Raw genomic sequence first — 23,586 nt, 5'->3', positions numbered from 1 at the left:
AGAGGGAATGTCCGGGATGCGAGGGGTCCTTAATTATGCTGGCTGCTTTGCCGAGGCAGCGGGAAGTGTAGACAGAGTCAGTGGATGGGAGGTTGGTTTGCGTGATGGATTGGGCTACATTCATGACCTTTTGTAGTTTCTTGCAGCCTTGGGCAGAGCAGGAGCCCATACCAAGCTGTGATACACCCAGAAAGAATGCTTTCCATAGTGTATCTGTAAAAGCTGGTGAGCATAATTGCTGACATGCCAAATTTCCTTAGTCTTCTGAGAAAGTAGAGACATTGGTGGGCTTTCTTAATTATAGTGTTGGTATGGGGGGAACCAGGACAGGTTGTTGGTGATCTGGACACCTAAAAAGTTGAAGCTTGAAAAACTTGAGGAGAAATCTTTCTTGGGCAGTGAACAAACCTTAAGAACAGCGTCACAGGTGAGAAAAGCAATTAAATGTGCCTAAAAAAAGCACTGGCTTTATTCTTAGGGATTTAGAATAAAAGAAGAAGTTATGCTAAACCTGTGGGGGTCCCTGCAGTAGTCAATTTGTGCACAGCAAGCTCCCAGAAACCGCAGTCTAATAATGACCAGGTAATCTACTTCAGAGATATTGACTGAGGAATGAATGACAATCAGGACAACTCATCAAGGAACTGTGGCATGGAGTCTTTTACAATTGCCTGAGAGGGTAGACCGGGCCTCAGGATGACATCTTATCCAAAAGATGGCAAATCCAACAAAGCAGCACTTCCTCAGTGAAGTGGCAGCTTAGATTTTGTGGAGTGCCATTTGAATTGACAATCATTAGGTTGGCACAGTGGCAAGCACTGCTGCTTCACAGCGCCAGGGATCCGTGTTCAATTCCCGGCTTGGGTCACTGTCCATGCAGAGACTGCATGTTCTCCCCATGTCTGCATGGGTTTTCTCCAGGTGCTCCGGTTTCCTCCCACGGTCCAAAGATGTGCTGGTTAGGTGCACTGGCCGTGCTAAATTCTCCCTTAGTGTACCTGAACAGGTGGCGACTGGGGGATTTTCACAGTAACTTCATTGCAGTGTTAATGTAAACCTACTCATGACACGAAGAAACAAACTTTGAAATCATCTGAATCAAGCAACAAGAATGCTACAAACTGAGATAAGGCTGACAGCTCAGCTTATCAATGTGATATAAATAAAGCTGGCATTAGGAGGCTGTGGACAGAAACTATTCTGGGACGGCATTGAAGCACAGTGTTTCAATTTTGCTTCACAAATCAGAATATGAAGGTTTGAGGCTTGAAAAACAGTTTGAGAGACTGTTTATGGAGCCAGTCAAGGCTTAGATTAAATCTAAAGATTGACCAAGGTTAGCCTGCGGTAATCAGAAATTGGAATGTGTGGCTATCTGTTTGGACAGAGAAACAGAAGCAGTTAATGGGCTAGGATGTGTGTCGATGATCTAGAAACAGCATATCAGAGGATTCTCGTGCATAGTATCTGAATGTACAAAATGCACAGCAAAGATCTCGTCACATTTCACAGTTGGACTATGGATACCAGAAGCTCAGGAATAATTTTAGGGATTCAGGAATCAAAACAAAAAGACATCAAAACTTCAATTTATATCTGTGCTAATTTTATTCATCAGGTTCAGCACCTGTCACAGTATCAAAAATAGTATAACAGAGAACATGGGATAAAGACAAGCGTTTATTCCTACTCATTCGATGGGCATTAACCATATCAAAAGAGAAACAGTAAGAAGACTCACAACGCCAGGTTAAAGTCCAACAGGTTTATTTGGAAGCAACACTCACCTGATGAAGGAGCAGCGCTCCGAAAGCTCGTGATACCAAATAAACCCGTTAGACTTTAACTTGGTGTTGTGAGACTTCTTACTGTGCCCACCCCAGTCCAACACACCAAAAGAGAAAATGCTGGAAAATCTCAGCAGGTCTGGCAGCATTTGTAAGGAGAGAAAAGAGCTGATGTCTCGAGTCCAGACGACCCTTTGTCAAAGCTCAACAGCTTCAAGGCGTTTCTTCAGGAGTGCCCTGGCACTTTGCCCAGAGGACTGCCCTGCATCTGCGAACCTCAACAGCGAGCTACAGCAGCAATTAGACTATGGGGAGGGGTAACATTCAATCCAGATACTCCCTCCTTACAACTTTTACAGATGCACCATAGGAAGCATTCTTTCTGGTTGTATCAGATCTTGGTATGGGCTCCTGCTCTGCCCAAGACCGCAAGAAGCTACACAAGGTCATGAACAAAGCCCAATCTATCACGCAAACCAGCCTCCCATCCATTGACTCAGTCTACACTTGACGCTGCCTCGAAAAAGCAGCCAGCATAATTAAGGACCCCATGGACATTCTCTCTTCCACCTTCTTCCGTCGGGAAAAAGATACATTAGTCTGAGGTCACGTACCAACCGACTCAAGAACAGCTTCTTCCCTGTTGCCGTCAGATCTTTGAATGGACCTACCTTGCATTAAGTTGATCTTTCTCTACACCCTAGCTATGACTGTAACACTACAATCTGCACTCTCTCCTTTCCTTCTCTATGAATGGTATGCTTTCTGTGCAAGAAACAATACTTTTCACTGTATGTTAATACACAATAATAAATCAAATCCACTTTCAGCTGTGTTAGCAATCAGAAGGGGACTATCATCACTGTGCCCCTTGCTATGCTCAGGAGAGCTGGTGCCGATTGTAGCGTATCCACAGTCGCCGGTTTGGACCTGTGACAGCTGCTGAGGTTGATCCCAGTCTATGTCCTTCCTCGTCTGGGTAGCTCAGTGGATGAATTCCACAACAATTCGGAGTAAATACATACAACTGGAATGCAGAGAGACCTTTCAGTCACCTGCTATGTCAGTCCTTGCACAGGGCCAGCTTGGGCCATTGGCTTCTTTCTATATTCCCTGTAAAAGTCACAAGTGGAATCCATCCATTATTTGAGTGAGTCAACTGAGGTTGCATTCCCTGGATCAAAACTCCTGAGTCAGGAATCATTTCTCCTTAAATTACACTGAGACTCAGCAGCATTGTGACCGATTACTCTCCTCTGGATTGCATGGCCCTGGCGATTGGATTATTGAGCAAGCAATTCCTCCATCCCCCATTGACCAGAATCACTTTAGCCGAACTGAGGCTGACTGTGGTTCGAGTTCTCTCTTCCTTTTGTCTTTCCCTGAAGATCACCCACTCTGTGCAATCACAGTACAGTAACGTAGCATTGAGAGTCCCAACTGAAAACTGGAACAAGGATATTTGCTGCTTGTGTAGTTGTGGATTTTACAGTTCATTTTATTGATGTATCAAAGTCAAGATTTCCTTGGGGAATGGTAAAATGAAAAAGCATTCAGCAAGAATTGTCACAAAGCAGAGTTATAGAAGAATCCGTAAGATATAGCAGCTGAATTAGACCATTCAGCCCATTGAGTCTGCTCTGCCATTCAATCATAGCTGATAAGTTTCTCAACCCCATTCTCCTGCCTTTTCTCTGTAAGCTTTGATCCTTTTCCAATTATCTCTCACACTCAGTGACTTGGCCTCCACAGATCTCTATGGCAACGAATTCCACGGGTTCACCACCCTCTGGCTGAAGAAATTCCTTCTCATTTTGGTTCTAAGGGTCATCCTTTTTCTCTGAGCCTGTGCCTCAGATCCTAGTCTCTCCCACTAATGGAAACATCTTGCCCCATGTCCACTCTATCCAGGCCTTTCTGTATTCTGTAAATTTCAGTGAGACCCCCTCCCCCTCATCCTTCTAAATTCCATCAAGTAACTGACCCAGAGTTCATAGACACTCCTCGTACATCAAGCTTTTCTGATATTCAAGGGGCAGCTAGGTATAGCACTTGGGGACGAATGGGATCAAAGGTTATGGGGAAAAAGCAGGATTAGGCTATTGAGTTGGACAATCAGCCAGGATTGTAATGAATGGTGGAGCAGGTGCAAAGGGCCAAATGGCCCCCTCCTGCTCCTGCCTTCTATGTTCTCATCCCCAGGATCATTCTTCTGGACCCTCTCCAAGGCCAGCACATCCTTCCTTCAATACAGGACCCAAAATTGCTCACAATATTCCAAATGTAGTTTGACCAGAGCCTTATAAAACCTCAGCAGTACATCCCCAATTTTATATTCATAGAATCCCTACAGTGCAGAAGAGGCTATTTGGCCCTTTGAGTCTGCTTGATGGAGTATCTTACCCAGGTCCTTTCCCCTGCCCTATTCCTATAACCACATTTCCCATGGCCAATCCATCTCACCTACGCATCTTGGGACACTAAGGGGCTATTTCACATGGCCAATCCACCCTAGCATGCAAGTATACTTTCACAACATTCTCAACAAAACGAAGGAGATTGTCATCAACTTCAGGAAGCATAAAGGAGAACATGCTTCTTTCTACATCAATGGGAACAAAGTAGAAAGGGTCAAGCGCTTCAAGTTTTTAGGTGTCCAGATCACCAACATCATGTCCTGGTCCCCCCCATGCCGACACTACGGTTAAGAAACCACTGCCTCTACTTTCTCAGAAGAGTAAGGAAATTTGGCATGTCAGCTACGACTCTCATCAACTTTTACAGATGCACCATAGAAAGCATTCTTTCTGGTTGTGTCACAGCTTGGTATGGGCTCCTGCTCTGCCCAAGACTGCAAGGAACTACAAAAGGTCTTGAATGTAGCTCATTCCATCACGCAAACCAGCCTCCCATCCATTGACTCTGTCTATACTTCCCGCTGCCTCTGCAAAGCAGCCGGCATAATTAAGGACCCCACGCACCCCGAACATTCTCTCTTCCACCTTCTTCCTTCAGGAAAAGATACAAAAAGTCTGAGGTCACAGACCAAATGACTCAAGAACAGCTTCTTCCCTGCTGCTGTCAGATTTTTGAATGGACTTACCTTGCATTAAATTGATCTTTCTCTATACCTTAGCTATGACTGTAACAATACATTCTGCACTCTCTCATTTCCTTCTTTATGGATGGTATGCTTTGTCTGTATGGCACACAAGAAACAATACGTTTCACTGTATGTTAATACATGTGTTAATAATAAATCAAATCAAACAATATTGCAAGTAGTCTTGCTTATAACTCCCAAACGGTGAATCAATAATCTTCGTCGTGCCACCATGGGCAACATCAAACACAGGCCAGTTGTGGCTCTGTAGGAAGGGGACATGGGGGAACATGTCAGACACTCTCAAATTTATTGTGTCTATCGAGCAGTGCCCGATTGCAGAATATCGCTGGCTGAGATCCAAGGCTTTTTGCTCACCTTTCCACTGCAACCCCCTCTCTGTAGCAATGAGTGAGATTGTGTAGACCAGAGTAAAGAGACAGGAGAATAATACAAAATCTTATCAACTGTAAAAATAGAAATATGTGCTATACAAAAAACACAAGTGCTGTGTAGTGCAAGACTTATCAAGAAGAGATTTTATAAAAATGATTAATGGGCCGTGGACATCACCAGCTGGGCCAGCATTTATTACCCATCCCTGGTGACTGACTCTCAAATTGAAAATCAGCCACATTGCTGTGGCTCTGGAGTCAGATGTGGGCCAGACCGGGTAAGGACGGAAAATTTCCTTCCCTAAAGGACATTAGTAAACCAGATGGGTTTTTCCGACAATCGACAATGGTTTCATGGCCATCATTAGACTCTCAATCCCAGATTTCCATTGAAATCAAATTTCACCATTGGTCATAAGTTTATAAATTTATAAGATATAGGAGCAGAATTAGGCCATTCAGCCCATCGAGTCTGCTCCACCATTCGATCATGGCTGATATGCTCCTCATCCCCATTTTCCTGCCTTCTCCCCATAACCCTTCAACCCATGATCAATTAGAAATCTAACTGCTCCTTAAATTTACTCACTGTCCCAGCATCCACCGCACTTTGGGGTAGCGAATTCCACAGCTTCACAACCCTTCGAGAGAAGTAGTTTCTCCTCAACTGTGTTTTCAATTTTCTATCCCTTATCCTAAGACCATGACCTCTCATCCTTGGATGCCCCACAAGAGGAAGCCATGGTGAGATTTGAACCCACATCCCCAGATCTGGCCCTGGATTACTCCTCCAATAACTATACAGTACACCAATGCCTCTCTCGATTGAAAAAGAGAGTTGCATTTATTGAACATTTTCTGCGACTGCTCAATGTCTCAGAGGCTTACAGGCAATGAAGTGCCTTCGCTGTTGTTGTGTAGGAGATGCAGCCATGTGCACAGAGAAAGCTCCCACACACGGCACATTCAGAATCATCACACAACCTGTTTCTGCAATGATGATTGAGGGATGAATATCAGCCAGGTCACTGGGAACAACTCCCCTGCTCTTCTTTAAAAAATGCCATGGCATCTTCTACATCCACCTGATCAGGCAGAGGGAGCCTCAGGTCTCATTGAAAAGATGGCACCTCCAACAGTGCAGCACTCCCTCAGAACTGCACCGGTGACTTCTCTGTTCAAACACTCTGAAGATTTGCGGATTAGGTGGATTGCCCATGATAAATTTGCCCCTTAGTGTCAGAGGGACTAGCTTGGGTAAATACATGGGGTTATGGGAATAGGGCCTGGGTGGAATTGTGGTTAGTGCAAACTTGATGAGCCAAATGGCCTCCTTCTGCACCGTAACTTCGGAGTTTGCACGTTCTAAACCATTGAAAGGAACTTGAATCTGGAACCTTCTGACTCAGAGGTGACAGCTATCAACTAAATTAAAGTCATATTAAATATAGTTAATTTATTTATTAGCCACAAGTAAGCTTACATTAATACTGCAATGAAGTCACTGTGAAAATTCCTAAGTCGCACCACTCCGGTGCCTGTTCGGGTACATGGGGGGGTGGAAATTTAGCATGGCCAACGCACCTAACCGGCACATCTTTCGGACTGTGGGAGGAAACAGGAGCACCCGGAGGAAACTCAGGCAGAAACATGCAAACTCCGCACAGAGTGACCCAAGCTGGGAATCGAAGCTGGTTCCTTGGAGCTGTGAGGCAGCTAATTACTGTGCCGCCCCATTAACTGAGTGAAACCAAAACTTTCTTGGAACAGCCAGAGAGGTGGAAATGCTATACTGAGGGCATGGCAGAAATGCAAAGTGAAGAATAAATCGCTTGCTTGTATATCTCGACCACAAGTTACATTTGTCGATGGGATGCCGTACACAGGTTTCCATTCGGGAAAGATGATGTCCGACAGCAAACATTAGACTCAGAACAGCAGACACTTAAAGACCTCATAAAGTCAGAATCCTGCAGCTTTTATTTACACTTCTCTTGCGCAAAGAAACATCCAGTGTACACAAAAAAAAATTCTGCTTTTATACAACCTGTCAAAAAGCATCAACATATCACAACACAAAGGAGAAGCTAAGTGCAAAGAAAACCATTAAAAAAAACACAAATGGCCATGTTTACAGGAAAGTTTACAACGCAGTTTTACACAATAATGCTAATGCATATTTCAAATGCTACAACGTACAAAAAAAATCACGAGTGGTTACATATTTGGTTTGGCTTTTAATAAGACACAGTCCCCACTCAACACGCACACACATCACACACTTACAGGCAAAATCTCTTTCCCAGTCTACTTATTTCGAAAGTTAATTCCACCTGGAGTTTAATATTTCCAAGCCACATTCAACCCCTTTTTCAAACTGTACAATTTATGTTATTAAAGTAAATACCTGACAGGGGAAATCAAAACAAATGAATAAATGATGATGTTTTTAAGGTACAATGGCTATGCTTATTCCCACCACCTGGATATTCTGAGGTTTAGTTTTATTCTAATGTTATTGAAATCATTAGTTTGTCTTCAGTCACTTTCTCCCCTGTTTCAATTCTGGGGAAAAACTATTTCTACCACCAAGAATCCTTTGTATTTATTATCAATGTACAGAAATACCCAAAAAAAACCTATATTTACAAAACTTCAGTGAGTGTTAACACCAGTTACAGTGGCTCATGGTGTGTGAGGGCACACTAAAGCAACAGTGCAAATCACTGTCAATTTAGTATCGCCAGGGAGATGAACAACCTTACACGATGGATGGGGGTATTTATTCAGTAACACAAAAGGGGGGGAATTCTAATCCACCTTGCAGGTGGAAAACCCATGGGATCCGATGGGAACCTTACTTGAGCCCCCCAATACTACCTCGAACGCAGACTAAGATCAGGTAGATGTTATGTAACATGGACACTGCATCCAGAGCCTTCAGTTTCCCGTCTGACAGGGTGGGATAAACTTCCCCCAATCAGCAGGGCGTAAAACAGGAATCCCATGGATATCCCACCCGGCATGTTGGTCAAAATCTCCCCCAATGTCTTTCTCAGGAAGCACGTGGCAGCATGAAGAGGAAGATGCATCGTACAAATATTCTCCTCCTCAATCATGGTGCTCCTACATCGGCACGTTCATGAGATTGCTTTAGCTCTCATGAATGGTGCAATGAGTCACTTCAAAAGGGTACCTACCGAGCTTTCTCCTCCTCCTTGCCGCACCCCTCCCCACCCCCCCGCCCGCCCCGAATTCCTTGCAACGTGCAATCCTCCTACTTTCCCAGATGGGGAAAAAGAAGTGTTTCGAGTGATGGGAGGCATACGGGTAGGGGTGGTGATGGTGCGGGCGAGAGAAAAGGGAGGAGGTAAAATACCTTTTGCTATAACCAGAAAAGTTTGGCGTAAGGTGAAAAAAGACTGCACTGCCAGAATAATTAGCTGCATCACCATGATAATTATTATAGTTATACAGAGACCTATCCTTTCAGATAATAGATCATCTGCGTCCACACCACCAATTACTGAAGGCTACAGCACACACTCCTTGCGTAGAACAGTTTTAAAATATATTTTGTACAGTTATATAGCAGGAATATAAACTTAACAGGAATACATAAATAAAGCAAGCTGTAATGCAGAAAGGTATCCATCTGGGAAAAGCTATCTTTTATATATTTTTTTTTACAAAAATAGGACATCTTGAAACCACAAACTTACACAGACTCTGCTGCAGAGACGGACATCAACCGATTAGCCTTGGCAAAAACGTGGGAGGGAGAAAGGGGCGTGAGTCACTAAAACTACACAGGCAAAAAGAAAGATCACTCACTAAATTTACAACATGGGAGGTTCCCGGAGAGGTTAGATTGGTGGGTGGAGGAAGGGAAGTGAAATGATTTAATTAAAGCCTCAGCAGTGTTATCAGATTGGCCATCTCTTATTCATTCTTCCATAAAGGCACAGGGCTGGTCGGTCAGGCATGTTCAGCCTTGGGCATGATGGACATCCCCATGTCTGAGTGTCGAGGCTCCTCAGATATTCACATCAGACAGCCCAGAGAAACAGGCAACTCTTACACAACTGATCTAAAAAATAAATATTTGCAACAAACAGTCACTTAGCGTTGCAGAACTTGAATATTGCTGAACAGGGACACGTCGCAGGAAGCTTATTATCTTGCACTCATCAAGACAAACACAAGTATACCACAGCAACTGTTGTGATTGAAATGTAGCTTTCTTGTAACGTAGTTTGATTAGTAACCTCATTGCTAGGGTCTAATGGAAATGGTATTTTGCTGCATCAGCTTCCAATTTCTGTTCGGAAAGTATCTGACATAACAGAATACAACGAGCTACAACAAAGATCATTTATCACCCAGCTGAACCTTACAAAGGAAAGCAACTGGAGAAGACTCCACGGAATTACAGAAATTGTCAAATCAAACCTCGCTGGGTTTTAATTCTCACATTTTGAGGAGTTATGCCTGGGACTGAAAAGAAACAATTGCAACCTGGTGAACATTTGCGACCTTGGAATATTACTTTGGGGAATGGGCACTTATCAACAAGACAGGGACACTCAACAACCCAGCCTCAATAAACCACTTTCTAAAAAAAAGAGTTCAGCTGGCCAAGTCATGAACCACAACTAAGAAAACAGGAAGCCACCGTTAAATAAGATATTACAATAATTATACTGCACGCAAGTGGTCATATACACTCAACTATGAGTGGGGAGGTCAGGCTTGATCTGTCCTTTCTGAAAACTTGGGAACTACCTGCACCCGCTCGCCCTTCCAGCCACCATTCCTCAAAGTCACGTGATGCTAAAACTAACAATGCTCACCCTTATATTAAAGAAAACTAAAATCAACAGGTCAAAACAATCTTATCCCAGTTAGTGAGATTGATGGCATTTTTTTGTTCATCTTTAATTGCTTACTTGGTCAATTAAGATGGGCTTAAACAAAATATACATTAATTCAGCATCAAATAGCAAGAATTAAACTTAATTTACCGGGCTTGTGCTTTTAATAGAATAGAAACAGAATCCCTACAGTGCAGAAGGAGGCCATTCAGCCCATCAAGTCTGCACCAACCACAATCCTATCCAAACCCTATTCCCATAATACCACTTTTACCCTGCTAATCCCCTTGACACTCACGGACAATTTAGCACGGCCAATCAACCTGACCGTGGGAGGAAACCGGAGCACCTGGAGGAAATCCCACGCAGAAATGGGCAGAAGGTGCAAACTCCACACAAATAGTGATTCAAGCCGGGAACTGAACCCTGGGTCCCTGGCGCTGAGAGGCAGCAGTGCCAACCGTCGTGCCATGCTCCTTAATTATCAAATCCAATTTGAGTGCCACAGATGAGACGATGCAAGCCTCAAATTAGACTCTGCAATCTCGGAGATGGTTTTATTTTATGAAAGTCTCAGCTCAGGCACGACAATCACATTGTTAAAGACTCCTGCGGGGTTTATGGGGCCGATTTTTTTTTTAAAACATAACAAGAGGAGAAAATAATTACATCCTGGCAACAAGAGACGGGACTATCCATCTGTTTCCTTCAGCATGAACTGAAATAATTAGCCGTGAAGATCAACACTGCTCACTTCACAGATCCTTAGAGCAACAGAAACGCTAAACAGGGCCTTCTATCTTTAAAAACGACACGCGCTGCCGGTGCCACATTATCAGCCCCCCCACCGCACCAAGAACATTAGAGCAAAAGGGCATTTCGCACACTTTACCATGTTGGTACCATGTACTGTGGAATACAAGCACCGCCCCTCAGATAACCACGGAAAGTCTCAAGACCCTGAATTTTTAAGGGTGTTCAAAATTAAGGGAGGCTTGTACACCAGCTGAAACAGAAAGCCCTGACACACTGGGAACTCTGAAAAGATAACTGGGCCAAACAGGGAAACGGACTCAGTAAAATTAAATGATAGAAAATGTGCACCGACATGCGTGTATAACATGCCATCGATCACGTACCACTGGAAAAGCAAGATCTGGATTTGTTTGGGGATTGTGTGTATGGAGGACACAAGTCATCCTGCGATAAAATTAACTGAAACAGTCACTCAATCCTTTATCAGTGACCAGGGTATTTAAAACATTGGTTAGAATTTAATGACAGTGTTTCTCTCCAGCGAAGGCAGAATAAGCACACAGAATGAAAAGCTTAGTGTTAGTCTGGGTTACTGGAAGGAACAAGTATTTTCTTCTTTTTAAAAACAAGCAAACTTTTTTTTTCATAAAAGACACGTACACTTCCTTTTAAGTCCGCATTTCAAGCTCTTTCTCACAAAATAAAAGTCACACACATACAACCACTCAAGTTTACAAGGTTCAGTCTGACAATGTCAGGTTGGGAGCCTTCCTGTGCAAGCTAACAGTCTCCCCTCTCCACCCCCCCCAAAACAAAGCGCAAACGATGTTTTGCCTTCATTCTTTTAGGGGTTAAAGCATCATGACACTCTCTGGTTGCGATATAATTCGGGAGAGTGAGGATTATTACAATCTGATCCAACTGATGGTTTTTGATTATCTCCATCACGAGGCACCTTTCTTAAACTCTGACCAGTGCAGGAAGGAAAATTACACACCGACGGAATAGATTTACCATTATTGGCTAAAGAATTTCGGAAAACAAACTCCATGCACAACGCCTCAGACACAGCAAGTGCCTCAGCCCCAGAATCTCCCTCGATTCCAGTGTAGTTTTCCAGGGAAATGTAACTTGGATTCAGCAGCACCAGTGGGTGGCTCTGCGCCGTGCTTGTCCCAGGTACCAGTCTGAGGCAACGTTTCTGTCGACAAACGATTGTCCAGCCACTGAAAGAGAAAGAACCGAACACGGACACACGTCAAGAGGGGTCGCGGGAAGAGACAGGCTTGGCCCCTGCCAGGCAGGGCCCGTGTCCATAACCCCACGACCTTTCACAGTTCGCCCTTGATGAAGCTCGTGTCCAGGTGCACAATTAGCAAGCGGATGAAGGACATCTCCTTCCGCGTGTTTTCAAAGATAACCCGTGGGTCATCTGACTGGCAGCGCAGGCAGTTTGGGGCCATCACCATGGCGAGATTGTTGACATCCATCTTGGTCTTGCTCACGTTAATTGGCTGTGCAAAAATCTATTGAAAGGGCAAAAAGGGACTTATTAAACAAATGAATCATCACTCAGAACGTTACCCGTTGGGACTTTTATTGTGAGGATAAAGGAAGTGTGGGGGGTGGGGTCTTTTTCCATTTCCCACCCACCCATGGTTGCTGTGAATTGAACACACTTCCCCAATTTAAGCGCCTTCTGGTAGAGGACCCAGGAAAATCCAAGGCTGCCACCACCAGGAATTGCTCAGTTACAATAGATTCAGTAAGAAGCCTCTCATCAGCTTAAAGTCCAACAGGTCTATTTCATATCACGAGCTTTTGGAGCGCTGCCCCTTCATCAGGTGAGTGGAGAGTTGGGTTCGCAAACACGGCATATATAGACAAAGACCCAATTGTAAGATAATGGTTGGAATGCGAGTCTTTACAGGTAATCGAGTCTTTACAGGTAATCGAGTCTTTACAGGTAATCGAGTCTTTACAGGTAATCGAGTCTTTACAGGTGCAGGCAATGCAAGTGGGGAGAGGTTTAATCACAGGTTAGAGAGGTGCGAATTGCCTCAAACCAGGACAGTTAGTAGGATTTTGCAAGCCCAGGCCAGATACAAATAGTGTGACATAAACCCAAAATAAACCTGTTGGACTTTAACCTGGTGTTGTGAGACTTTTCACCGCGCCCACCCCAGTCCAACGCCGGCATCTCCACATTATGGATTCAGGAGCATTTCGTTCTCGTGAAACTAGTTTTGCCTCAATATTAACATTGCCCATTTGCCTTGGTAACTCCAGACAAGGGAGGCCATGCCTTATCCACATCCATATCAAGGTATGGCCTCCCATGGCCTGTCAACATTCACAGTCCGTACACAGATTATAGATGATGAGGGGGGTACTGTAGGGCACCATTCCAGGCCTCGATCCTACCATCAGGATGAAATTGAGGTCAGAAACTGGAAATGCTGACGGCAGGTCTGAGGGCGATTTTGTATAAAAGTTCAATTAAGAAAGCGAAGTTTATTTATTAGTGTCACAAGTAGGGCTTACACGTTAACACTGCAGTGAAGTTACTGTGAAAATCCCCTCGTCGCCACACTCCAATGCCAGTTCGGGTTACACCGAGGGAGAATTTAGCATGGCTGATGCGCCTAACCAGCACATCTTTCGGACTGTGGGAGGGAACCAGAGCACCCAGAGGAAACCCACACAGACACGGGGAGAACGTGCATACTCCGCACAGACAGTAACCCAAGCTGGGAATTGAACCCGGTTCCCTGGCGCTGTGAGGCAGCGGTGCTAACCACTGTGCTGCCATGCTGCCCTAAGCTGTCCACACCACCCCCCAACCCCCCTTCCGCTGGAGATCCATCCTATTAAACATGGGAGTTAAAAGTATAGGTGGTTGGCAGGAAAGGAGAGGTCACATTCAGACCAGCCACAATCTTATTAAATGGCAGAACCTTGTCCGAAGGTTTGTTCTTCAGTTGTATTGTTATATTTGTCATTGTTCTATCGTATTACTCCTTTCATCTGTTTTATTCAATGCAAGTTTTGCTTTCCTCTTCACTGTAACCTCCGTCTCACTTGCAAACTTCTAAAACCAAAGCATCTTGAGAATGACACAGCACAGGAGGAGGCCATTCAGTCCACTGTGCCACTGCTGGATCTTTGGCAGAGCTTTCTTGTTAATCATACTCCCCTACTCTTCCCCCTGAATCATGTAAATAACTTCCCTTCAAATATTCACCCAATTCTCTTTTGAAAGTTACTACTGCCTCTGATTCTTTTGCCAATTGTTTAGGTGGCACTGCTGCCTCACAGCGCCAGGGACCTGGCTTCGATTCCCGGCTTGGGTCACTGTCTGTGTGGAGTCTGCACATTCTGCCTGTGTCTGTGTGGATTTCCTCCGGGTGCTCCAGTTTCCTCCCACAGACCAAAAGACGCGCTGGTTAGGTGCGTTGGCGGTGGTAAATTCTCCCTCAGTGAACCCGAACAGATGCCGGAGTGTGGCAACGAGGGGATTTTCACAGTAACTTCATTGCAGTGTTAATGTGAACCTACTTCTGACAATAATGAATAAACTTGATAAGTTAAACTTTAATACAATTTGCAAGTTCCCCTCCAAGTCGCTCGCCATCCCGACTCGGAAATATATTGCCGAATCTCCGCTGTCGCTGGGTCAAAATCCTGGAACTCCCTCCCTAACAGCACTGTGGGTGTACTTACACCACAGGGACTGCGGCAGTTCAAGAAGGCAGCTCATCACCACTTTCTTAAGGGCAATTAGAAATGGGCAATAAATACTGGTCTAGCCAGTATTTATTGCCCATTATTGCCACATCCCGGGGTAAAAAACGATTTAAAAAAGTCACTATATCTATTCTAAATCCAGATCAGTAAAAAGTTGGAAAGGTAACATCTAGATTGATGGGGGCTGCATTTAGAAACCCTCCCAACTCAGGAGGCTATTCAGCCCATTATGTTTGCGCAGGCTTTGTATTTTTATCTAATTCCTTTATTCAAGTCACCATTAATTCTGCTCCTGCTACTGCCACTGTGTGAAAATGTCCCTTTTAACCCAGCTCCTGCATCGCCATCCGTTCCCTATCCAGGCTGTAACAGGGTAAGCCATCCCGAGTGCCTCCAGCGCTCCACCTACACACCGCCTCACCTCCTGGTCGCAGGCCGCGCATCTGCGACGCTCCGGTAAACGCCCAGAAACCCGGCCGGTTTTATGCTTACCTGCAAAAAGTGGATGAGGTAACCGAGGACAAGGCGGTTTATTTCGGGCAGAGAAGCGACAACAGCGACAGCAGCCTCAGGGTTCTCGTAGTTGTTGACACATTGCGGGTAGAACTTCTGCGGGATCAGTGGCTCCTCCAGCTCTCGATACCACAGCTTCAGCAAGGAAGCTGCAGAGAGGCAAAGAAACAAGCACAATGAGAAAAGGCTCGGGTGCTCACGATGGATTTTTTTTTGAGAGAGGGCATCAGCTTTCCCCGTGAATCAACGCCACTGAACCTAGCCACAGGCTACCCTCTATTCCTCAGCTTAATATCATGTGTCTGTGCCAGCAATGAGGTTCCAACTGGAAAGAGCCAGGTGTATTTTACCCTGTCACGTGCAAACATGTCCTCTTCTGATGGGTTGTGGAACTGAAAGTTTAAAGTTTATTTATTTATTAGTGTCACAAGTCTGAAAGATGTGCTGGTTAGGTGCATTGACCCGAACAGGCGCCAGAGCGTGGCGAATAGGGGAATTTCACAGTAACTTCACCGCAGTGTTAATGTAAGCCTTACTTGTGACTAATAAATTAACTTTACTTTAAGTAGGCTTACATTAATACTGCAATGAATCTCCTCGTTACCACACTCTGACACCTGTTCGGGTACACTGAGGGAGAATTTAGCACGGCCAATGCGCCTAACCAGCTCGTCTTTCAGACTGTGGGAGGAAACCGGAGCACTCGGAGGAAACCCACGCAGACACGGGGAGAACGTGCAAACTCCACACAGGCATCGATCCAAGCTGGGAATCGAACCCAGGTCCCTGGCTATGTGAAGCAGCAGTGCCAACCACGATGCCACTGTGCCGCACCCCTATTTGCCTGACCCCAGTTGCCCCTCTTCTTGCATGGCGGATATTAAGAGGCAACTTTTCAGTGTGGGACTAGGTTTCCCAGATTGGGAAGGGACAGCGGGCTTCTTCCCCTCAATGACATCAGAGAGGCAGTTGGTACAAACAGGAAACTTCCACAGCCACCAAAGGCCAAATTCTATGGTTTAAAGTTTTACCATTTGCCTTGGTAGGAATTGCACTTGGTTTTTGCGCAAAACATTAGTGCTAGACTACTGGAAAAGAAACCAATTACAGCAGGTAGTCGATAAAAAGACTTGAATTTATATAAAGCTTTCCCCTTCACAGTCAGAGAAGTGCTTCTGAAGGTGAATCGCCTGTATAATGTCGGAAAGGCAGCCAATTTATACACTGCATGCTCCCAATGTGATAATGACCAGATCAAATGTTTTTAGTGATAAAAGTTGACAAATTATGTTGTATAAAATATTGGTTAGGCCACATTTGGAATACTGTGTCCAATTCTGGTCACCACACTGCCAGAAGTATGTGGAGGCTGTGGACAGAGTACAGAAAAGGTTTACCAGGATGTTGCCTGGTATGGAGGGTATCAACTGTGAGGAGAGATTGAATAAACTGGGATTGTTCTCCCCGGAAAGACTGAGGCTGAGGGCCGACCTGATAGAAGTTATTATGAGAGGCATTGAAAGGGTGAACATTTGGAAGCTTCTTCCCCAAGGAAGAAATGGCAATAACAAGGGGGCTAAAGTTCCAGGTAAGGGGGTGAAAATTCAGTGGAGACGTGCGGGGAAGTTTTTTTTTCATACAGAGGGTGGTGGGGGCCTGGACTGTCAAGTGAGGTGGTTGAGGCTAATACTTTAGCAACATTTAAGACTTATTTGAATAGACACATGAACAAACGGGGAATAGAAAGGCTTGGTGGGCCGAAGGGTCTGTTCCTGTGCTGTACTGTTCCTTGATGTTGGTTGAGGGATAAATCTTGGCTGGGACATCAGGGATAACTGACTGCTCTTCTCTGCTTCAAGTGGCATGTTACATATCCACCCCAACAGGCAATAGAGTCATGGTTTTTCGCCTATCTGAAAGTTTTATTTATTTAATTATTAGAGTCACAGGTAGGCCCACATTAACGCTGCAATGAAGTCACTGTGAAAATCCCCTAGTCACCACACTCCGGTGCCTGTTTGGGTACTTTGAGGGAGAATTTAGCAAGGCCAATGCACCTAAACCAGCAGGTCTTTTGGATTGAGGTAGGAATCCAGAGCACTCGGAGGAAACCCACGCAGAATCCGCACAGACAATGACCTAAACTGGGAATCGAACTGGGCCCCTGGTGCTGTGAGGCAGCAGTGCTAACCACTGTGCCACCATGCGAATAGACACAAGTCCAACACTGCGACACTCCCTCAGTACTGCACAGGGCTGTCAAACTTGATTTCTGTGTCAGAGGTGAGGGTGTGACCAATTCAGCCACAGCTGGCACTGTACAAATGGAAAATAAACAACAAAAAATGGTGGAAACATCCAGCAGGTTAGGCAGCGTGCGTACAGGAAGAAACATATATGTCACTGACTCTCGCATAAACATTTGCTCTGCAGTACCTTTCTCTACCACCAGAGGCTACAATTCCACCATGTAAATATTGAACAGTGGGGAGGCAACGGCCTCGGGGTACGATCGCAGGACTATTAATCCAGAAACTCAGCTAAGGCTCTGGGGACCTGATTTCGAATCCCACCACAGCAGATGGTGGAATTTGAATTCAAAAAAAAAGCTGGAATTCAGGATCTATTGATGATCATGTCAATTGTTGGGAAAATGCATCCGGTTCACTAATGTCCTTTAGGGAAGGAAATCTGCCGTCCTTACCTGGTCTGGCCTACATGTGACTCCAGAGCCACAGCAACGTGACTAACTCTCAACTGCCCTCCAAGGGCAACTAGGAAGGGGCAATAAACGGCGGCCAGCCAGCGACATCCATCTTCCAAGAATGAATTTTAAAAAAGCCGAGTGAAAATGTCTATTATTGGAAAATTATTCACTAAATTATAGGAGCAAACCCCTCTGGCTTCCCTGCAAATGACTCTTCGAAGTAATCTGGGCATTTGCAGAGGATTCGTTCAACTAGGAGATAAATTACAAGTTTTAGGAACAGGAGGAGACCATTCGGCCCCCTTGATCCTGTTCCAAGTCACGTTGTAATGAGAGCTAAAAGATTTTTACCTGGTATATGAGGGTCAGCAAGGTTGTCCGGGATCCTCCACTGGTCAACCTGGAGTTTGAGTGCATTTACCTCATCTATATCCCCAGGCACTCTGTAAGGGAAAGGCACAGCACTCCGGTTAGTTCCAGCTCAGGAGTTGGATACACTGCAGCTCTCCATGTTGTATAAGGTTAAACAGCCAGGCCTCACACAATGGAACAAAGTGAACTAGTTTAAGAGCACATTTCACATGTTCGCAGTCAATTCCCACTGGTTCAATGGCCCTGATTTAGAAGATATTTCACTAGGAGCAAATCGAAACCAGGGCAGCCCGAACCAACTCATGGATTTTTACATATACAGTTCCCTAAAAGGGGCAACACAGGTGGCCAAGGTGATTAAGGAGGGCCTGTGGCATGCTCGCTTTCATTGGCCCAAGGGCATTGAGTACCAGAGCTGGGAAATCATGCTGCAGCTATATAAAACCTTGGCTAGACAGCATTTGGAGTATTGCTTGCAGTTCTGGTCACCACACTGCTAGAAGGATGTGGAAGCTTTGGAGAGAGCGCGCGGAAGGTTCACCAGGGCGTTGCCTGGTCTCGAGGACGTTGACTATGAGGGCAGGTCAATTAAGCTTGATTTCACTAGAAAGACGGAGGCTGAGGGGAGACCTGGTGGAGGGCTACAAAATTATGAGAAGCATGGACAGGGTGGACAGACAGAGGCTCTTTCCCAGGGTGAAAGTATCAATTACAAGGGAACATAGGTTCCAGGTGAGAGGGGGAAAGTTTAATGGAGATGTGCGGGGGGAGCTTTTCCACACAGAGACTGGTGGGTGCCTGGAACGCGCTGCTAGAGGTGGTGGTGGTGGTGGAAGCAGGCACATTAGCAATTTTTAAGAGACACCTAGATGGGTACATGAATAGGGAGGGAATAGAGGGATACGGATCGAGTACTATGAGGATGTGTCTAGGGCAGTGGATAGAGGAGAGCCGGTGGATGTGGTCTTTCTGGATTTTCAGAAGGCGTTTGACAAGGTACCTCACAAGAGGTTATTGCAGAAGGTCGGGGACATGGAGTTGGGGGTAGGGTGTTAGCGTGGATAGAGGATTGGTTGTCAAATAGGAGGCAGAGAGTGGGGGTCAATGGGTGCTATTCGGATTGGCGGTTGGTGACTAGTGGGGTGCCCCAGGGGTCGGTGCTGGGGCCTCAGCTATTTACCATTTATATAGATGATCTGGAGGAGGGAACCGAGTGCAGGGTGTCGAAATTTGCTGATGACACCAAGATTGGGGGAAAGGCAAATTGTGCAGAGGGTGTGGAGAGTCTGCAGAAGGATCTAGATAGGCTGGGCGAATGGGCCAGGAAATGGCAAATGGAATTTAATGTTGGCAAGTGTGAGGTGGTCCACTTTGGTAGGAAGAATGGTAGGAAGGACTATTACTTACGTGGCGAAAAACTGCAGCAGGCGACGGTGCAGAGGGACCTCGGGGTCCTTGTGCATGAGTCGCAAAAACCCAGCTTGCAGGTGCAGCAGGTGGTCAGGAAGGCGAATGGGATGCTGGCCTTCATAGCGAGGGGGATTGAATATAAAAGTAGGGAGGTCTTGCTGCAGCTGTATAGGGCATTGGTGAGGCCGCAGCTGGAGTACTGTGTGCAGTTTTGGGCGCCGCACCTGCGCAAGGATATTTTGGCCCTGGAGGGAGTGCAGAGGAGGTTTACTAGGCTGATACCGGAGTTGAGGGGATTGAGCTATGAGGAGGGGCTGAATAAACTAGGCTTGTACTCGTTAGAGTTTAGAAGAATGAGGGGAGATCTCATTGAGACGTATAAGATGATGAATGGGATGGATAGGATAGAGGTGGAGAGACTCTTCCTGCTCAAAAAAGACAGTAGGACTAGGGGGCACAGCCTCAAGATAAAGGGGAGGCGGTTTAGAACGGAGTTGAGGAGGAACTTCTTCACTCAAAGGGTGGTGAATCTCTGGAATTCTCTGCCCGTTGAAGTGGTGGAGGCTGCCTCGCTAAATATTTTTAAGAAGCAGGTTGATGGGTTCTTGATAAGAGAGGGGATTAAGGGTTATGGGGAGAGGGCGGGAAAGTGGAACTGAGCCACAACAGATCAGCCATGATCTTATTGAATGGCGGGGCAGGCTCGAAGGGCTAGATGGCCTACTCCTGCTCCTATTTCTTATGTTCTTATGTTCTTATGAGTAAGAGCAGAAGGTTTTTTTTCCCACAGTTTAGTTAGGGCATCATGATCAGCACAGGTTTGGAGGGCCGAAGGGCCTGTTCCTGGGCTGAACTGTTCTTTGTAGAACAGAAACAAGCCTGTGCTGGATTGTGATTTGCTGCTTAGGGTGAAGCAGAGCAAGCAGGGGGCCAGTCAGAGAAGCAGAGAGGCCGTTAGAGGACATCAACCTGCAAAAGGTTCAGTGAGGGAGACCCGTGTGGGAGCTCAGCTGAGCATTTTGCACTGGGGGAGATGGAGGAAAGTGGAAGTGGACTGAAGCAGAAGTGGGTTCCGGTGAGGATGGGGTAGGTTGGGCTGGGGTTGGGCAGGCTGGAGTAGGAGGTGATGAATTGGGTGAGGGTTGTGTGGGGCACGGGGCAAATTGGAATGGTGAGGATGGGTTGTGTGTGGGGGGGGGGGGGGGGGGGGGGTGGGTAGGGATGGGTTGTGGGGCGGGACGGGGGTAAGGGTGAGGTGTGGGTGAGAGTGAGGGTGAGGTTGGGTTATGGGGTGAAGGTGAGGTGGAGGGGTTGTGTGGGAGTTTGGTTGGGTTATGGGCTAAGGGTGAGGAGGTGGGGGGGGGGGTTGCGTGGGGGTGTATGAGGGAGAGAGTGGTTGTGGGGTGAGGGTGAGGTAGGGGGTTGTGTGGGGGTGTGGTTGGGTTATGGGCTGAGGGTGAGAGGTGGGGGGATTGTGTGGGGGTGTATGAGGGGGAGGGCGGGTTGTGGGATGAAGGTGAAGTGTGTGGGGTTGTGGTTGGGTTAGGTTATGGGCTAAGGGTGAGGTGGGGGGGTTGACTGAGGGTATATGAGGATAGGGTTGGGTTGTGGATGGTGGGGTTGGGTTGTGGGGGGTGAGGATAGTTTGTGTGGGAGTTGGGTTATGCGCTGAGGGTGAGGAGGTGGGGTATTGTGTGTGGGTATATGAGGATGGGGTTGGGTTGTGGGTGGTGGGGTTGGGTTGTGGGGGGTGGTGAGGATGGGTTGTGTGGGGGTGAGGTGCGTGGGTGTGAGGTGTGGGGTTGAGGAGTGTGAGGGGTTTGTAGAAATGCTGAGACTGAAAGCTTTTGCAGAAGACAACAACATCATTTGTAATTGTGGTGTGGAGTACCGAGTGTTTATTGTGGTTACAATATGAGATAAAGATACATCTGAACACACAGGAGCAAGCTGATAAATTTCACAAACATTATTCAAAGCGCACCTCACACTTCACAGCAATACCATTCTCATTCCTGCATTTAATCTCATCTGCATTGTAAGCTTTGGGAAGTTTCTAATCGTTGACAAACTTTCTCATTCAGAGCTAAATTCAGACTTCCCAGATGGAAAATTAATCGCACGGCAGTCAAACGGAAATAGTGGCGCGCGGGCTACCAAAAATAAACAAGTGACAGACTGTAAACATGAATGCATTGTAACAAAACCCAAGCGTATTAACGCAACAAGTGGTAGAAACCAGGGACACGGTTGTGACTCCCTCTTACAGGGCTCCTGACCGATCCTCATTAGTCACGGTGATGGTATTTGTTGGGGGTGGGTAGGGAGAGAAAGCAGTGGAAAGATGTTTCCTGTCTCCCTTTGTAAAGGTTTACAAACCCATGGGGTGTGCATGGACAAGTAGTTGGTTTACATGGCGAGTGCTTGCAAAGGCTCAAGTTATAGGAAAGCGAAGATGAATCACCACATCTTTAAGTTTAAGATGGCTTGTTTGGTGAATAGCTTAAAAAAAAATCAAACAGTAAGGGTGGCACTGTGGCACTGCTGCCTCACAGCTCCGGAGACCCGGGTTCAATTCCCAGCTTGGGTCACTGCCTGTGTGGAGTCTGCACATTCTCCCCGTGTCTGCGTGGGTTTCCTCTGGGTGCTCCGGTTTCCTCCCACAGCGCAGGTTAGGTTGATTGGACATGCTAAGTGTCCCGGGGTGTGATGTGTTAGGGGGATTAGCAGGGTAACTAAGCGGGGATAGGATCTGTGTGGGATTGTTGTCAGTGCAGACTCGATGGGCTGGATGGCCTCCTTTTGCTCTGTAGGGTTTCTACGAGTTACAATACATCACGGAGACCAAATGGCCCATTGTGTCTTTGCCACTCCTCTCAAAGAGCAATCCAATTAGTCTCAACCCTGCAGTGCCCCCCCTCCCTACAACTCCCCCGCCAGTGGTTTCTTCTTTACGTTCTTGGACATTCTCTGCTCTGTGGGACAGTGATGATATGGTGTTTGAGAGCGGGAGGGGAGAAGACGGATGAGGAAGATTATAACCAACCTTAACACCCTAGAGCCATAATCTATTTCCTTTGTGAAGGAGGTTAGCAGAATCAGTGTCTGACTATGAATATATTCAAGCATCATCTGGCTTGCACATGGATAGTTCCGGGGGCTCCGGCATACACTGAATCCCAGGAATCCCTACTTAACTCGTGGGTGGGAGCTGAGAAAAGCAGCAGGATCGGTTGTGAGTAACCCACACTCGCCGGCTGAAACTGCCGGCACAGCTCGGGAGGAAGACATGTCCAAGGAAAAACTTGCACAAAAGCTCGGCAGCCAAACTCCCGTCTCCCTGTGTCAGGCTTCACCGTCAAGAGATTGGGGCAGCTCAGGATTCTACGCCTGTGCGGCAAGCAGGCTTTTTGCTCTGTTCCTTTCTAAAGTGAACGGCTGAATGAAGTGGGTGTTACTGGGACTTGCAGTTGGTCAATTCTCTCTCTCTGGAATTTCCAGACTCTCCGACCTCACTGCAACACCTGCACTGGCAAAAGAACAACGCTCGATCAGCTGCAGCCCACATAGGGTGTCTGAGAAGACAAGGCATAGCAGAGAGGAAGAGAGTGAGTGAGTAAAGGCCTTAGGGTATACGTTGGAGTACAAGTTCTTCAACAGAGTGCCTGAAATTCAGCAAAACAGTGGGCTCCTCATTGAATCACTACAGTGCAGGAAGCAGCCGTTCGGCCCATCGAGCATGCACCGACCACAATCTCACCCAGGCCCTATTCCCGTAACCCCATGTATTTTACCCTGCTAATTCCCTTGACACTACGGGGCAATTTATCATGGCCAAGCAGCTTAACCGCACGTCTTTGGATTGTGGGCAGAAACTGGAGCACCCGGAGGAAACCCACGCAGACACGGGGGGGAAATGTGC

The 23,586-nt window shown here is 46.3% G+C and overlaps 1 protein-coding gene across 2 annotated transcripts in view; it reads right to left on the bottom strand.

The window, feature by feature from the left end:
- Positions 1-8,539: 8,539 nt before the first annotated feature.
- Positions 8,540-23,586, bottom strand: part of LOC145353819 (rho GTPase-activating protein 39-like) — a 185,089-nt gene continuing 170,042 nt past the window's right edge. For both annotated transcript variants that reach the window (XM_080204651.1, XM_080204652.1), the window contains 3 exons: positions 18,234-18,325; positions 15,155-15,324; positions 8,540-12,441 (listed from right to left, as the gene is read on the bottom strand). In XM_080204651.1, the coding sequence (XP_080060777.1) occupies positions 12,247-12,441; positions 15,155-15,324; positions 18,234-18,325 (457 nt within the window). In that variant the 3' untranslated portion in view covers positions 8,540-12,246. The remainder of the gene's footprint in view (positions 12,442-15,154; positions 15,325-18,233; positions 18,326-23,586) is intronic.

The sequence above is a fragment of the Carcharhinus amblyrhynchos genome, chromosome 16 (assembly GCF_965287045.1).
Source record: "Carcharhinus amblyrhynchos chromosome 16, sCarAmb.v2.hapA, whole genome shotgun sequence".
NCBI classification, from domain to species: domain Eukaryota; kingdom Metazoa; phylum Chordata; class Chondrichthyes; order Carcharhiniformes; family Carcharhinidae; genus Carcharhinus; species Carcharhinus amblyrhynchos.
The sequence above is the reverse complement of the archived record's forward strand: the minus strand, read 5'-3'. Positions and strand labels throughout refer to the sequence as shown.